The sequence below is a fragment of the Simochromis diagramma genome, unplaced genomic scaffold (assembly GCF_900408965.1).
Source record: "Simochromis diagramma unplaced genomic scaffold, fSimDia1.1 OVJJ01000602.1, whole genome shotgun sequence".
NCBI lineage: Eukaryota > Metazoa > Chordata > Actinopteri > Cichliformes > Cichlidae > Simochromis > Simochromis diagramma.
Window position 1 is genome coordinate 7,677,993 of NW_024387040.1, and position 16,619 is coordinate 7,694,611.

General features: G+C 41.4%; 1 protein-coding gene across 2 annotated transcripts in view; it reads right to left on the reverse strand.

Moving 5' to 3' along the window:
- ptprn2 (protein tyrosine phosphatase receptor type N2) overlaps nucleotides 1–15,915 on the reverse strand; it is a 144,727-nt gene extending 128,812 nt beyond the window's left edge. Inside the window, exon 1 of one of the 2 annotated variants that reach the window (XM_040044395.1) lies at nucleotides 15,539–15,915. In XM_040044395.1, coding sequence (XP_039900329.1) covers nucleotides 15,539–15,650 — 112 coding nt within the window. In that variant the 5' untranslated portion in view covers nucleotides 15,651–15,915. The remainder of the gene's footprint in view (nucleotides 1–15,538) is intronic. The other variant, XM_040044394.1, reaches the window with a different exon arrangement.
- Nucleotides 15,916–16,619: the final 704 nt, after the last annotated feature.

Below are 16,619 nucleotides of genomic sequence, written 5' to 3' on the forward strand. Positions count from 1 at the left end.
TTTTGACCTTGGGATCTCCAGGCCATACCCAGCACGGATGTTCAATTTCCAGTACCATATATGCCCTCCCTGCTAGCGTGTTGCACCCTGCTAATATGTGCTGGATTGTGTCAGTAGCCTGTTGTATCACCTATATTAACCTCTAGCTCTCTTCCACAGGGTGTCTTTTATGTTGTTATTCTCCCCTCACCCCCATCCAGTCTGGGCAGATGACTGAGCCAGGCTCTGCTGGTGGTTTCTTCCTTAAAAGCTTAAAATTGAGTTTTTCTTTCCCACTGTCACCGAGTGCTTGCTGGAGAAGCATGGGCCATTACCACTCTCGACTGAGTCATTTGACTTTCTGATGATGAACATTAATTAGAGTTCAATTAATTTCTTGGTTAATCAATCAACAGAAAAAATTAACTAAAACATTTTGGATAGTTGATTAACGATTACAGTTAAAGCTTCTAAACTGAGAGGATTTTTGCTTTTTCTAATTAGGCATCACTTCCTGTCAGTTTGTTGTTTCCACAAATGAAACAATTTTAAGACGTCACCTTGGGCTTGAGAAAAAATGAAGTTCTGACATTTTATAGACCGTGCAAACAATATTCACCTGCCAGCCCTAATTTTCGCACGACTTTGTTTAACTTACCAAGACTTTCCCATTTAGCTTGAAGGTAAGTGAAAGAAGAATTTACACCAAACTTATAAAGCAGTCACTTAGAGCTGGAAGAGTCAATCCCTCTTGACCATGCACATCTCAGCACTCCGCAATTAGTGTCAGTCCATTCAACTTTACTTCCTCATCACTTCCCTGCTTAATTCATGGGGTTCTCTGGGAAGCCTTGTCAGCTCTCAATATTAATTACAACTTTCCACTAATAACGCGTCCAGTCGAGCATAGTTAGTCAGACAGTATGTGTGTGCGTGTCTGCGTGTGAGATAGGCAGGGACATAGAATTGATAACAGCACAGCCCCTTTCTCCAACACCGTGCGAGATGATTAAAATGGCGCCTTTTAATTAAAATGCAATCACAGTGGATGCTGCTGATTACCCCAGGCAGAAAAAAGGACTTGTCGATGCTGAGGGAGAAAAAAAAAAAAGTCCTTGCTATATCTTGATGACGCATCCTGACAAAGAACAGCCGCGCTCTTTTATTCAACCCAAGGCCTACAAGATAATTTCACAAACACAATGACCTTTATGAAAAAGTGTTACGTTTGGTATTAAGTACTGAGGCCGTGTCAGCCTCGTCACAGATCAATCATGGCTTATCTGTAGCTGTTCTTCAAGTCAAGTAAGTGCAGTTACAGACGGATTTAAAGGGAAATGATTTGTGCTTTTTAGACGATTTTTAACTTAAGCATGTGACTTTTTTCCTTCGACCCATGTGAGCAATGCAGTAAAAACATGTCATATATGCTCACCTTTCACACTGTTATCACTTATCTTAGTTATGCCGGTTATAACAATGATCTAAAACATACCAGCAATTGTGTTTCCAATCAAAATTAAGGTTTTGGAGCCCCCCAGTCAAAGTCCAGACTCATATCTGATTGAGATGCTTTGGAGCCCGTTCATACCCAAAACCCTCCAATGTGGGGGAATTTTAAACAATTCGGCCAAAATCCCCCCAACAGTGATATAAAAGACTCACAGCCACAAACGTTTGATTAGCTTTAGGTTTTACACAGGATCAGGTGCATTTTGTATTACTCAGGTTATCTTTGTTGATGATTTATAAGATTTAGTGTGACAAATATGCAAAAAACCAAGAAATCAGGACTCTTTAGAAACTAATATTAAGATTTAAAGATAATGAAAGTAATTGTTAGTAGCTGCACTAGATGAGAGCCGACTACAACTGCTGTAAATATGCAGAAGTTTCTGCTCCCAAAATAGATGCTTTGTGACCTAATTTATAAATGCTGTATGAAGGGAGACTCCAGAAGGTCACAGGAGTTACTTCACAGTTTTTTAACAAGATGCAGCGGTAGTTAGAGGTCTGTATTCTCAAGAGACGGTAAAATAGGAGGTGTATCAGACAGAAGTGCATAACTACATGTGCTACAGTCACTGTTTGTCTCTGTCTGCCTTTCAAAAAGACATTAAAACATGCTGTGCAGACTTTGCATAAATAACACCTTCAGAAAAGCATGCAACAATGGGAACTTGGACGGGATCTATTACCCTTTCTGAGACCTCTACATGCAGCACAGAAACACTTTACGAGGATGTGTCCTGTCTACTTTGTTACAAGTAACTGCTATTTAGGGCAGCAAGTGCACCGACCGTGTAAGTAAACAAGGAGCAGCACAGGCACATGCAAAAAAACTATTCACCTATAACTAAAACCACCTGCGTGTTGGGACACAGCAGCGTGCATATCTCCCCTTGGGAGTGTGAAATCAGAGAGGAGTGAAAGGCTTGTTTGAGGAAAAGCAATTACATACGTTTCTCATTAGAAAACAATATAACCACATTATCCGACAGTCAATCTCCACCTGAGCATTATAATGCTATTAAGTACACATCCCAGTGCACATTTAGGTCTCTAAACGTTTGGCTGTGATTGGCTGACCTTGCCCGGAACATTAACTATGTCCCTATGAGGCAAAACCCTAAGCTCAACAAGAAGTCAGAGGCCTGATCATCCACTTTCCCTCACAGGTGGTTGGCCGGTGCTCGGGTACCATCTGCGATGTCTGAGGGGCCAAGGAGAACGCTGGGAGCCTGGCAGCGAGAACAGCCAATCCCGAGGCCTGCTGCAGTTAAGGGCATATTTCATTCACTCTCTGGGGCCACCAAAGTATCTTTTATTATAGATATAAGGTGCAACCAAGGACACCTGGCTCATTTTTTGTAAATCACAGACAACTGTACCGTCAGCCAAAAAAGCCATTTTAGAACAGCGCGGCGGGTGACAACTGCAATAAAAGTGCAAGTGAATTGAAAAGGGAGCGTGGCTGGAGCGGGGACAGCAGAGAAGAACATCACCTGCAAGCAAATTAGCATCAGCTTGACACCATGTCCGCAGATTTAAACAGCTTGTGTCATTAAGGCGCTCTCCTGCTAAAATTAAAGATGGCTCCAAGCTTTTCTCTGCTCCAGAAGGTCTGTTCTTGTCAAAAGCTGCATGCTATGTGTCAGCAACTGAGCTCTGGTTACCTTATCACGATCCTCGATGTTTTTTATACATTCCCCCCCCACACGTTTTCATCTGAACATGGCAGGACGCTGCTATAACAGTTGTTTAAATAAGACAGTGACATTTTGTTCACCCATATTTCATCAGGAAACTATTTTCTCTGGGGTGAAGGACAAAATGAATAATTCACTTTAACACCACAAGAAAATACAGTAATTCTACCATTGAGGCTTCACTTCTATCACTGCATTAGAGAAAAAAAAATACCTTTTTATGTTTAAAGGAACAGTTTTCTTCTCAAGGCTAAGGTGAGAGCTTTCTTGTGTGCCCAATGTTTGTGAAGCAGCCAGTTAGCTTAGCGTAGCTTAGCTTAGCATGTTTAGTTAACACAGAGCTAGCTGTTTGCCCTTGTTTACAGATTTTGTGTGAAGCTAATTAGCTTTTAGCCGTAGCTTTTTTAACCTGTAGCGTAATTATCATTTTTTTTATTGTGTTTTGGTAAAATATTTCCTTTTAGCAAGATGGCACATATAGATATTGTGGGACTTTTTCTTTAGTTCAAAGCATTTAACAGAAACTAAATCTAAAAGTTTTTAACCTGAATTAGGAGCTTGGGGGTCAAAGTCAGGGGACTCTGGGGTCACTTTGACTGAAGAGAGATCCTGATGTGAAACCACCTGGCATCCAGAGGAGTGTAACCAGACACAATTCCCTCAGAATTCCCAGGCAGGCAGGTCACTCTCAGTCACTCAGCTGCCAGCTCCAGGCGACAGCCCAGACAACGGCTATGAATTAAAGATGGCAGCATCACTGCGGCAACAGAGGACCCAGAAATAGGCCGGGTTGACCTTTTTCCCGACCTGCACTGAGTGATTCAGACATTTGATTTTCTCCCTTCTCCTGAGGTGTGATTGAGTGTTGAAAAGCAGAAGTGGAGCGAGTGAAACAGCTAAGCCTCTTCTTTCTTATGTTCCAAGGAGCTTGAAGTGAACCAGCACAAACTGCCCTGAGGGGAATATCTAATCCTGCAGGTGAGGACAAAGGTTTAACTCTTGAGTGCCAGCTGAACCTCGATTAAAGTGCAGGTCAGTACCACGCCTCGGTGTTTGGACTTTACTGTCCTGCAGATGTGACATCGATGACATGCAAATGGGAGTGAAATGACATCCTTGTTGGCCTCAAGTCATTTATGTGCCTGAGTGGTAATTTCACAGCTTAAAATGAAACTACTCAGCTGTACCACCTGTGGAATTAAACGCCTTAAGATGCAGATAAGATGAGAGGAAATTGATATGAAACTGTCTCCATGCCGCTCCCTGGTCAGAACACCTCTCATCACTGAGGGATTGGATTTTTATGGCTGCAGTTGGTGCAGACACCCAAAGGCATCACATTTCTGACTCAGTGAAAACACTGTGGCAGTGGGGTGTGGTTTTCTGGCTCAGCTGTGAAGAGAGGAGGGAAAGTGATTCGTTTGAGGAGGGTGGCACACCTGGTGTGCATCTGCTGATTAACCTCTCCTCTTATATATAGTAGGGCAGGAGCACAGCAGGCGCTGAGAGAACCTTTGAAAAGAATGACGACATAAAGCGGAGCGGGCATTGATGTGTATGAGTGCGTAACAAAGAGGGCAAAATAAACAGGGTGTGTGTATAAACTGGGACTGGCCAGGCCTCTTTACACTGAGGAGAGCCCTCAGTGGCAAGGCTACAAACACACATAATCACACATACAAAAACACATAAAGCCCTTCTCTTAGCTGACTTTAAGTTTGGAAAAACCAAATAAATATAACGCAACAAACAAATAGCATTCCTCCTCTAATATTTTACCTTACGTGCTTCTGCATAATCACCCCCATTGCAAGATGAATATCAATATTAGGCTATTGAGAAGGAAAGGCAGTCTATATTCAGGTGGATTTTAAATGCTGAGGTATTCAGCAGTATCCAAGTCCCATTATTTAAATTTGTGGCCCCCAGGGTGACCACAAAGGGGGTTAAAACACACTCATTTTAAACTATTTATGCTACCAACTAGTGCCATAAACAGAAATACGGATGTTTATGTCCTGTTAGAAAAAACGTTTTTCTCTCGATGGATGGTTGTGGTTTAAAGGAGCCAGTTGAGGTGGTTTATGTATCTGACTGGGATGTCTCCTTGATGGGTTTCAGGGAAGGTGACTGGGAGGAGGCTACGGGGCATACTCCAGACTCAGTCGAGAGATTGTATCTTTCAGCAGGTTTGGGAAAGCCTCTGTGTTTCCCCTGATGGTAGTAGCCGAGAGAGGGAGGCCTTGACGTCTCTGCTGAGTGTTAACATCGTAACCTGATCCCAGAGAAGTGGCAGAAGATGGAGGGATGCACGTACAAACAGTCGTTTTTTCTCATTAGTCCCCTATTTAAACTGTATTAAGCTTTAAAGTCATGATATACTGAGCTAGCTTATGATAGCTGTTAACTTAGCACTACAGCTTCTTATCAAAACACGACCACTTCTGGCACCAACAAAACACCAAGATGGTGACCAAAATGCCAAATTCTTGGCCCTAAACAGAAAGTAGTCCATCAGCCAGGAGGCAACTTGGCTGATCATTAGCATTCATTAGGATTTGTGTTTCTGGTGACCTGATGAAAGGAAGCACTCTAATCCTGGGCCTTCTTTAAACCTCAGTTTTCTGTTAAATGCTCCACCTGCTTGCTGCTAATTGTACGTGCCATGTTGTTCTTTGTCTTTGCCTCAAAAGACGCTAAAAACCTGCCGATGAAAGAGCTTAGCAGGATGCTACCCAAACTTCCTAAGAGATGGTAGAACTAGCTACTGAATTTAGACCTCATCCACAAAAAGTAGGTGAAGTTGTGCACCTTCTTTGTTGTAGACATCATCTTGGGGGTTTTACAAATAATGCTCAATGATCCTTTTTCAAGAGCTGAAGGAGATATATGTTACTAATGTACTTCAAATGAGACAGTTGGTCACAAATATAGGAAAACACCCATCTTTCTGTTGCTTTTTTCCCTTCAAACAGTCATTTTCCTTTCCTGCTGCACTGAGAAATGGCCCAGAGTATTAATCAGCATCCCCCAAAGGCGAAACCGGAACGTTACTGCTTTAATCACAGCTGAGATAGTATAGATTAATTCCTGTGCTCAGCTCACAGCTTTCAGAATCCTCATTACTGTGTTATTGTCCTCATTATAAATCTTAGCTCCGCCACACAGAGGTGACCTTCACTCTGACCCCTTTACCAACACCAGTTAATTTGAACCTTGAGAAACGCCGCCCACTCCTCCTTGTAAAAACCGATGACGTTTTTAACACTTGCCGTGTCAGGTGTGTGCAGAGGAGAGAGAGTGCAAAAAGGAGCACGTTCTTTGCACTGTTGTTGGCACGCAAGCGGGAAAACGCCTTCTTTGTTTGTGTTTTTAATCAACGTAAAGGTCCAAATGCGTCATGTTCTTACACCTGACAAGTCTCAGAGGAAGAAAGAGCCTCTACTGAACTATAAACTAATTTTAGCGTCTAAAAGAAAAGCAGACTTCCCCTGGAACATGTCGCCTTCCTCGCCTCTCTGGCGGCACTCCTCCTTGACCCAGAATATCTTCAAGGTTCACCTTGAACTGAAGAGAGCCTAATGAGATGTATCGTCTCGACACGTCTATCTTGACACAATTCTGACTTCATTCCTCTCATAAGCTGCCGACATTTGTCTGGAAAGACACAGGAACAGCCAGCCACCGTGCTCCCAACACACTCCTCTGAGCATCTGTTGAATCACAAAGAAAATCCACCCTCCGCCTGTTATCACACCAGCCGTGGAAGCAACCCAGGCCATGGATACACAGCCTGCTTTGTTTTACGTTTTTTTCCTTGTACTTTCAAGGGTACAATTGTGAAATCAACTAAAAACTCAAAAATACCAGTTTCCCAAACTATCTGAAAAACAGCGTCGCTCAAATAGCTTATCAGTCTGCGATTCATGTCATCCTGAAAACAAGACTTCCAGCAGCTGTGTGCCTGCACAGTGTGGCTGAGAAGAGGTCCTTTACAACACCGTATGCGCTTTATTAGCGAGAATCAATAGATATATATTATATTCAGCAACAGATGATGGCAGAACTGTTAATGTTAGATCAGTTACACTCGTACTGAATGCTGCAGCTGTTGAGTTTATTAATTTGGAAAAACAGGCTTTGCAAATAGCACACCAAATGCTTATTTAACCATCATGTGCTGCCATGTGCACGAAGAGGGGGATGTACTGCACAATGAAAACTCATCCAATAAATGGTTTGCGATTTATTAGATGAGTCAAAGCCCTTAGTGAATTGTAGAAGGGCTCCTCATACGAAGTGTCAATAAAGGCTGAGCTGAAGGCCGGCGCTTCGGCCTGACCCTCCACCAGACCAGTCAAGATGACTCAGACGTCCTGAGAGAAACGAAAAATGCACTGTGACCTTTACTGAGAGTAGGAGAGCCATCAAAGCCGGGTTTTTATTAGTCTGGCAGTCATATTAGTTCTCGTCCTTATATGAGTTTTAACTTAATTAGCAATTTTGGTGGCAGAGGAGTTTTCATTACTAGAAAACTCATATACATACATGCATGAGGTGTTTGACTATACCTTCTTCTGCTTTGGCCCAGAGTAAAATATCTTGCAGTGAAAATCTGTTGCAGATATGTTTGTGCAGAAGAAGGTCTTTCATCACTTGTTTGCTCCCTTAATGTGTTATCTAGTAGCTTAACACCTGTAAACATAACTGCCCACACTGGCACTATGAACTTGTTGTGGTTTAATTCAAAGCACCAAAGAGAACCTCCCAACTCCTCTTCTTCATACTTTTTTGTCAGCAGCAGATATTTCTGCATCAAATTTACATTTTCTTCGTCCATGTATTTATGGAAGTATTGCCTACTTGGCATATCCAAAAGGAGTAAAAGGTTGTAACAGAACAATTTTAGGGTCAAGATGAATGAATGAACTTTATCCACATTCATTTTCAAAAATGCGCACGTCAATTTCAGGGGCATTCCCACTTTATCTGACGGGTGGCTGCTGTGTGCGAGCTAATTCGAACTACTGACAAGGACCTCTGGGGTGGGTGTCGGAAGTTGTACTGGTGTTTTTCAAGGAATTATCCAATAAATAATATGACTTTCTGTGTAGTTAATTGTACTGACAGCTAGGGGTGGAGGCTGTAGCCTCAAAATTATATCACAAAATTTCAAGGAAATTTGCAATGATGATAATTATGGTGAATGCAGTTTGCAGGCAGCGGCATTTATTAGTGCAAATAAGATGAAGGGCATTTTCAATCCATCTTTTCCAATGAGCTACTGTCACTGACGACAGACTACCTCATCTGAACTGGCATCTATTGCCACAAGCAGCAGCAGTATTATAGTGCAATAGTAGTGACGCACCATTATTTATAGTGATAAAGGATACGTCAAAAGCAGAAATGTAGCCCAGGTAGTGTTTTCTCTGGAAATTTGTAAGTATAAAACAACAGCTTAACACTTTAGTGTAGAGTAATTAAAGTCACTGAACTTTGCAACTCTTATATTGTCACATAATGCTGCTTTTCCATCATTTAACTGCATCAGTAATTCCCATCCATCGTTTGGTCTTTCTGTCATATTGAGTGCAGTGAGTGAGCGCTCCGGTGACACTCTGCTGAGTCATTTGTTTACTTTTGGGTCGCACATCACCGGCTGCTAGCACCTCCTCGTGTGTCTTCATAGCTTAGTGGTACTCCTGGTGTTTTTTGGTTTTTTCAAGTGGTGAAACGAGTTTGTTGTTTCCACCTTTATCAGGAACAGGTTTTTTTTTGAATAGTGTACAAAGTGTAGCCTACTTTGTTGGAGGTTGATGAAGCAGTACCGCTCAAGACTGGCACCCGCTCTCGCTCTCAGACGTTCTCGGGCTTGTGTCATTGTGTGGGCTAGGAAACAAACTCGTGGTCTTGATAAACCACTGATATCATAATATTACACTTTTTTTGACCATGTAAAAATGTATTTATAACAGTATGTCTGGGGACAATATGGTACGGCACAGGACGCTCTAGTTTTTAAGTGAAATTTCTGTAAATTCTAAATAAAATTGTCCCCAAAAATTAAATGAAAGCAGCCAAATTATTAAAATTGAGGCTTAAAAACGTCCAAAGCGTTTCTACTGTGTGATGACTGGGTTGATCTTTCATATACAGTCTATGGCAGGGGTGGGGGAACTCCAGGCGTCGAGGGTCGGTGTCCTGCAGGTTTTATATGTGTCCTTGATCCAACACAGCTGATTTAAATGGCTAAATTACCTCCTCAACATGTCTCGAAGTTCTTCAGAGGCCTGGTTATGAACTAATCGTTTGATTCAGATCTGCTGACCCAGGGTGATATCTAAAACCTGCAGGACACCGGCCCTTGAGGCCTGGAGTTCCCCACCCCTGGTTTATGGTAACGGCTTCAAATACATTGCACCTGCTTCTATAGAGGTTTTGCATACTGCACTGGTGGACAAGTTAATGTGGCATTAACTTCATGGCAGTCACTGCTAAAGTCCCAGTCACGCAGACCTACAGACTTGTCAGTGATCACCCCCTGGCAACCACCTGTTGCTATGGAATGATGTGTTTTCCCCAACTGGTGGCAAAAACGTCCTTGTGTTTGCTTTGGTCGCTAGCACGTTGCTGACGTCATAGTTTGAATGGAAGTGACTTGTCTACTAACCCTGTCCAGCTACTCTCCGAACTATAGCGAAACAGTGAAAAGTGAGAGTGGAAATGGCGAGTCAAAGTTGTGCCGACCTGTTTCAAAATTCATTTGACACTTTTTTGAGTTTTTTAGTTAGCAAGTATTTGCAGAGAAACTAAGAGAGAACTACAGACAACCACAGCATTCTGCAACCAAAGCAATGTCAAGAGGTTTTTTTCTGCTTTGCATTGTTTGCCACCCAGTTCACCCAGTGACACCGAGCAGCCTCCAGAAACCGCTGCCAACAGGTTGGGGGAATGCACATTTTGTGCCCTAGTGCCACAAAAAAGAAGACATCCTAAACCACGCAGCATAAAGGATGAAAAAAGACAACTTCCACTGAAGCAAGATGTCCTGCTTGCGGATGCAGACTTCACCATGTTCATAATCTGTGCTGTAGTAAAATATCAATCCTAATACTGCTGCACATTTCGATCGCCTCTGTTGATTTATTACCACTATGAGATGCTTGATTACCACTCAGTCCTGATATCTATCGGATGACAGAGGGACTGTGGCAAAATACATACAGCTCAGCAGCCAGTTAATCAAATCCCACTTGTCTGGGTATGTTAGGCGGTGGCTGCTGAGAGCCAGCTGTAAAGAAAAAAACAACAGACAGACAGCGCAGCCTTAAAGCACATCTCCAATGTACACATTGGAGAAAGGTCACATATCAATCAATATATCCTCTAACACTCCTTAATTTGTGTGTAAAAAGTGTGTTGAAGGGGGGAGTGGAACAGATTTGCTCAGAGGCTGTCACAAGCCCCGCGTGTCCATGTTAAACTCTGCTCAGTCTGATCTCAGTGTTCCTGCTAGATTTGTGTGTGCATTATTAGAATCGTGACAACACCTCGATAGCAGCTAGACTGCTCTGCTTTCCCTTTATTAAATCCTCAGAGCTGCTCATAACCTTTAAAGGATTAATATTTCTTTCTTTTATTATTTACATATAGCAAATGTTGCTGAAAGTACATTTTTTTCTCATAAACAGCACCTGCAAGCTGGAGAAAAGCTACCTGCGTAGCTAACAAACACTGGGATTTTTTCAGTAGTTGTATTGGGATTCTTGTCACTGCCAAACCTCTGCAAACAAAGCAGAGATGCTGAACAGAATTTTAACAACAATCCTGATGGAAATACTGATCGCAAGGCACTAGAGTGTTTCTGCTAATTTTCTATTGGCTACAATCTGTGCTGGAGTCAATAAATTCATTATTTAAATTGTGTTTTTTCTAACTTTGTGTAAACAAGGCATTAACCTTTCAGCACTCTTCAAATAAAGATGAATAGTTGCCAATCCTTTGATAAAAATCTTTCTGCCTCTTTCATCAATTACGAGCACAGCAGGCCTTCGCGCACACGGAGGCAAAATTAAAGTGTAAGAGTGCTGTTAAGCTTTTTAAATGCCGCTGCCTTTTGGTTAATTTACAAGTGCTGTGCTTTTGAATTACATCTCACTTTCAAGGCGGCAGACTCAAGGCTGGTTAGTGAGTCACCTTGGTGGGAACGAGTTGGAAACGCGTTAACCAGTCCATGACCTCTCCCAGTCTTTGGAAGACCAGAGCGTCCTCCCAGAAGAAGCCGCTCAGACGTCAGCAGCTGGGTCAAGGCAACAAAATGGCACGCCGTGTGAGCGAATCTAAACCAGTCGAAAATTTTAGTGCATCACAGAGACGACGAACAGCAAATACAGGAGGAATAAAGGGTTTAAAGTTTCAACAGTGGTGGGTAATGGTGGCATGTTTTAGGCTATTTTAGGCATTGTAGCTGCCAGGAGAAAACAACATTTAACTTTGGGGAAGTTTACTTTTATCTTCTTTAGGATTCAAGTTTTGCAGCCAAAATAGTTCAGGTTAGAAAACAGAATTGCTGTAATTTAGTTTAGCGTTCTGCCTTTAAGCTGATTAATTTAGTAAATTACTACAACACGAACCCACAAAACATCAGTTAAAATGCTTCCTAGAGTTGGCTTTATACTTTCTTTAAAGTATTTGGGGGAAAAGTCCATCTACCAACAAAGCTGTTAGATGGATTAACTAAAGTTTTATTATTTACATTTCATTTACATTTGTAGTCATTCAATTTTTATGCTAGATGCATTTCTGACTCCACAGTTATGTTGCAACCAATTTGTTAAGGCTTAATAATTATGATTGTAAACGCTCCACAAGTTAAAATGCGATTTAAAACCACTAATATTTACTAGATATTGCTTCTCTTCCTATCTGTAGACAGTATAAAACATGGATGTAGCTCCTCAGTTCAGAACAGCAACAACAAACCTGCTGATGGCAATAGCTGTGGTTGTAAAAACACTTCTAGTCTGTTGGAAAACAGCTTTCAGTCTTGATATCTAAAACACTTTTCTGCTAAGTTCATGGGCCCAGTCACTCGTTTCAGGACATAATGAAAAGAAAAATTGTCTTTGTTATAAATCTTGGCCATAGTATGTTGCAAAACGGATGATTACCTGTGCATCGAGCGAAGCAGCAAAGAATGAGTTTATTCTAATCTTGTATTTCTGTTTTGCTGTTGTTATATTATTACCAGGGGTGGGAATCCAGAATCAGTTTAAGTAGTTTCAGAGGTGTCCAACCATCAAAATCCTCTGCCTCCAAGCTTATCAGGCCCTTATTACAATGCTGGCATGTTTTTCTGCCAGTTGCATTGATTCATTGATTAAGCCACAGAGTGTACAAAAAAGGTGCTTTCAGCCAATAATGACGCGACCTATATGGACAGACATACTGGGGCACCTACACATTTCACCTGCTGGAGCTGCTCCGTCATTGAAACCCATGTAATGAAGTTCCCAACACACAGTTTTGGTGCTGATGTTAAAGATTATATTAAGGCTGAGCCTCTTGTCTCTATTTTCTGTTTGAACTCTAGAATCTGGTTAGATTTTAGTTCTTGCTACTTTTCTAATCCATTGCCCTGTAAATTTTTTTCTAGATTACTTTATATTTGATTCCCTGCATTTTAGTTCAAATTAGCCTTCCTGGTGTCATCGCATACATCGCTGTCAAGTGTTTGTCTCTGTTATGCAGTTACTCTCAGTTTTACTGGTCCTCTTGAGTCATTACTTTCATTTCCTTCAATATTGCCAGAATCACTTTCAGCTGTGTCTTGTTACCCCGATGTTTCCAGTCTCCCCGATTACCTCCACTATTTAATTAAAGCCCCCGTTTTCCTTAGAATCTAGAATCGTAAGGCGTTCTTGTCCATCCATCTTTGTGCGTGGGAAATAAAATAACATAAATTCTGTGGTACTTTTATTTATTTATTTTTTTCTACTTTGTTTTGTTTTTTGTTTATGAAGTCTGCATTCGGGTCTACAACCTGCAAACCTTGACAACGTGATCTGCCACTTTGTGGCTCAGTTGTTGTGCTTCCTAAACACTCCTACTTTGCAAGAATATCTCTTACAGCTGATTGTGAAACATCAAATCTCTAGAGATGCAACGTTGGCCTCCTACCACAGCACCATACTCAAATTCAGTGGGCTCTCTACAAAAACACATTCTTTCACAAAGTTTGTAGAGGCAGACTTCATGGCTTGGTACTTGACTTTATACACCTGTGATAACGGGACTGAAAACACCTGAATTCAAAGATTAGGTGATGTTAGCCAGATACTTTCCCCCCCACATAATGCAGCTTAAACCTGTATTCTTTCTAATAGCTAGCAGTGGGGGACTTGTACAGCTTTACTTGATCTATGACCTCAGTAACACTCCCCCGATAAGTCAATGGTCTCGTCACCAGTTTTAAGTCTTCTTCTTTGATGTATTAAACATTTTTGTCCTATTTATTGAAAAACAACCAAACAAACAGGCTGTGCCTACCTAGTGATGTCATAGTGCCATATCAGTCTTTTATATACAGTCTTTGGCGTGCGTCTTCTTTTCATTCTACAAAGAACATTTATCAGGAATCAGTAGTTGAGTTGACCTGTATGCAGAATCGATGAAAACACTAATGATCACTAATGCTCATCTCTTTATTCCCACACAGCAAATAATAGGTTTGGATAACTGCTGAAGTGTCTCAGGGGTGGAGTCTTTGAGCCAATGTGGAAAATGTTGTGCGTATGGACATAAATTCACACCACTACTTAAATATCACAGCCATTAACTGCATTTTCAGAGCTTGTAGCTGCAGACTTATTTTCTCCGTCTGGCTTTCATGTGCTCTCAGACATGCAGGATGTATACACCCACACACAGCGTGCTCTCACCGTCTCTCCCACACAAACACAACGATGTGGTTATTTTTAGATCAAGACACATATATATTTATATATATATATATATATACACACATATGGAGAGAGCTTTACATATGCTATATAAATAGAGTCACATCATGAGTGCACTTTGATCCAAATCTTCCCTATGACATGGCATAATCCGCAGTGGGGCTCATTAAAAACAATAACCATCCCCAACTCTCAGCCACACTCTGACAATGGAGACCTCATTCACACACACAGAAAAACACTCTGAGAATTCAATGAGAGAAATGCACTCGGGGAATATGAGCACTGACTCATTCACAAGAATTTGAAGAATAAATTAGCCAACTTGCAGAGAGAAAAACCCAGTGAACAAAAGGGTAAGTTCTGGGCTTTCCATATTATTGTATTTGTTAATCTGATCACTTAGAATATGTGTGTTTATATGAGAAAATAAGAAAACAGGTTACCAAAGGGCTTCCTCCTGTTCTAAATATACAGAATATGATGCAGCTCAGTGTCTGTATGAATCATCAGAGCAGAAGAGGCGACCAGAGACCTATATTCGCCTCTAGCTCATGATAAAGTTTATGAAAATATGTGCTCCGCCTCTTGATCCTGGATCAGTACATCTGATTTTTTTTTCAGTGTAAATGAGCTCACACACTACTGAAGCAGGAAAATGAATCATTTAATCTCTCATATGTCTCATTAAACGGACACAATTATCACTGCGGCTGCTCCAATACATCACTCTTTGGACATCTGCCACTCTTTTCTTTCAAATCACAGAGCAGTGTCTGAGGCAGGGCTGGAAGAACAAATCAAGGGTAATGAAAATTTACCTCAGCCAAGTCTGAATATGAAACATAGCAATATGAAATATGCCCTCTTTTCCCGGGGAGCATATAGGATGTCATCAAATATTTAACTGAGTTTAAAATTGCATGCTCCTTAAGGGAACGTGTGAGTAATTTTTATGTGCTGGGAAAAACTGTTAAAGGCATATGAAATGGGATGCATTGCTAGAGATGAAGGAGGTAAAAGGTGGTCACACATGCAAAAAGTGTGCAGGAAAGATTGTGTCCATGAGGCCTGAGAGGTTATGTAACTTTTCCCTGTTCAGGTTTCATCCAGTCTTGCCCACGGCACAGGTAAGTTTGCACCAAGACGGTGATACACTGTTTGCAAATACCGACATTATGAGTCTCAGCATGCATTAGGAACTTTTCTGCAAGGAGAGCAACTGTTTATATTAGAGATCGAGCCAAAAGAGGGCAACTCGGGAGGATTTAGCACCACGGACAGAGCCTGTGAGCGTACATACAAAACAAAAACAACTAAAAACCTAAAACACTTGATATGTTACAAAAAAAGAGCAATAACAGAAAGTGGAGCACAGCTGCTTACCAAATTTTCTGTCGGCGAGGGCAGGTGAGGAGCAAAGGCTGACAGCCAATGCCGCGAAGAGGACGGGACACCAGACTGAATCCATACCGCTCCTGCCTATACTCCAATCCATCGCTCACCTCCGCTAAAACAGCATGTTGTTTAGCCCCAAACTCAAAGTGTCGGCCGCTCGGAGGAGACTCACAGAGAGAGCATGTCGGAGGGCTCAGATAATAATAATAACAATACGGAAAAAACGGGTAGAAACTGGAGCCGAAGTGGCTAAACGGCAACACAATACAGGCGTTGTTTCAGCACCACAAACAGCAACCAGCCTCACGGAGGAGCCCCTCCTAAGTTTCTGACGTCAAACACACATGGTGAGGAGGGATGATGCGTGCAGCATGCAACCGAGCCGGGAGGGGTGCATGGATGGAAAGGAGAGATGTGAATGATCACTGCCCGAAAGGCTTGCAGCCAACATACAGAAACCGGGGTGGGGGGTGAAAACCCCCCACATCTTCAGATTGATTGATAGGACTGATTAAGATGACTGGGGGAAACAAATGACGCGCACTGCAGGGGAGTTACAGAAATACTGCACATGAATATCAATGAATGAGCTGCTACTACATTTCTAGAGTACAGGTGCATTAAAATAATACAATATAAATTTATTATTTATATGATATTTATAATAAATACAGGGCTAATATTAACAAAATATATATACATATATTTCATTTTATTTAATTTACTTAAATTTTTTAGCTTTAAACTTTTATATAGTACATTTTTTAATGTCTCCATTTGTGTTCATCATTCGTTTTCTTTATCCACATCAGATTCCCTAAAACAACCCGGTAGAAACTAAATTTAGTAAAACTTAAAGTGAATTATGTATTACAATCTGCTACGTTCATTTTAACCCTGGAATTGAGATGAACTGGTGACATCAACAAAATATGGCAAAAGCATATAGTTTGTTCCTTTGTGTTGGACAAAAGATGAAGCGGTGAATCTAACCGCTTCATCAGGTGATGTTACCTCGTGCCACTTTTTGAGACTAGAAGCTTTGCTGTCTGCAGTGTTAACAAATATT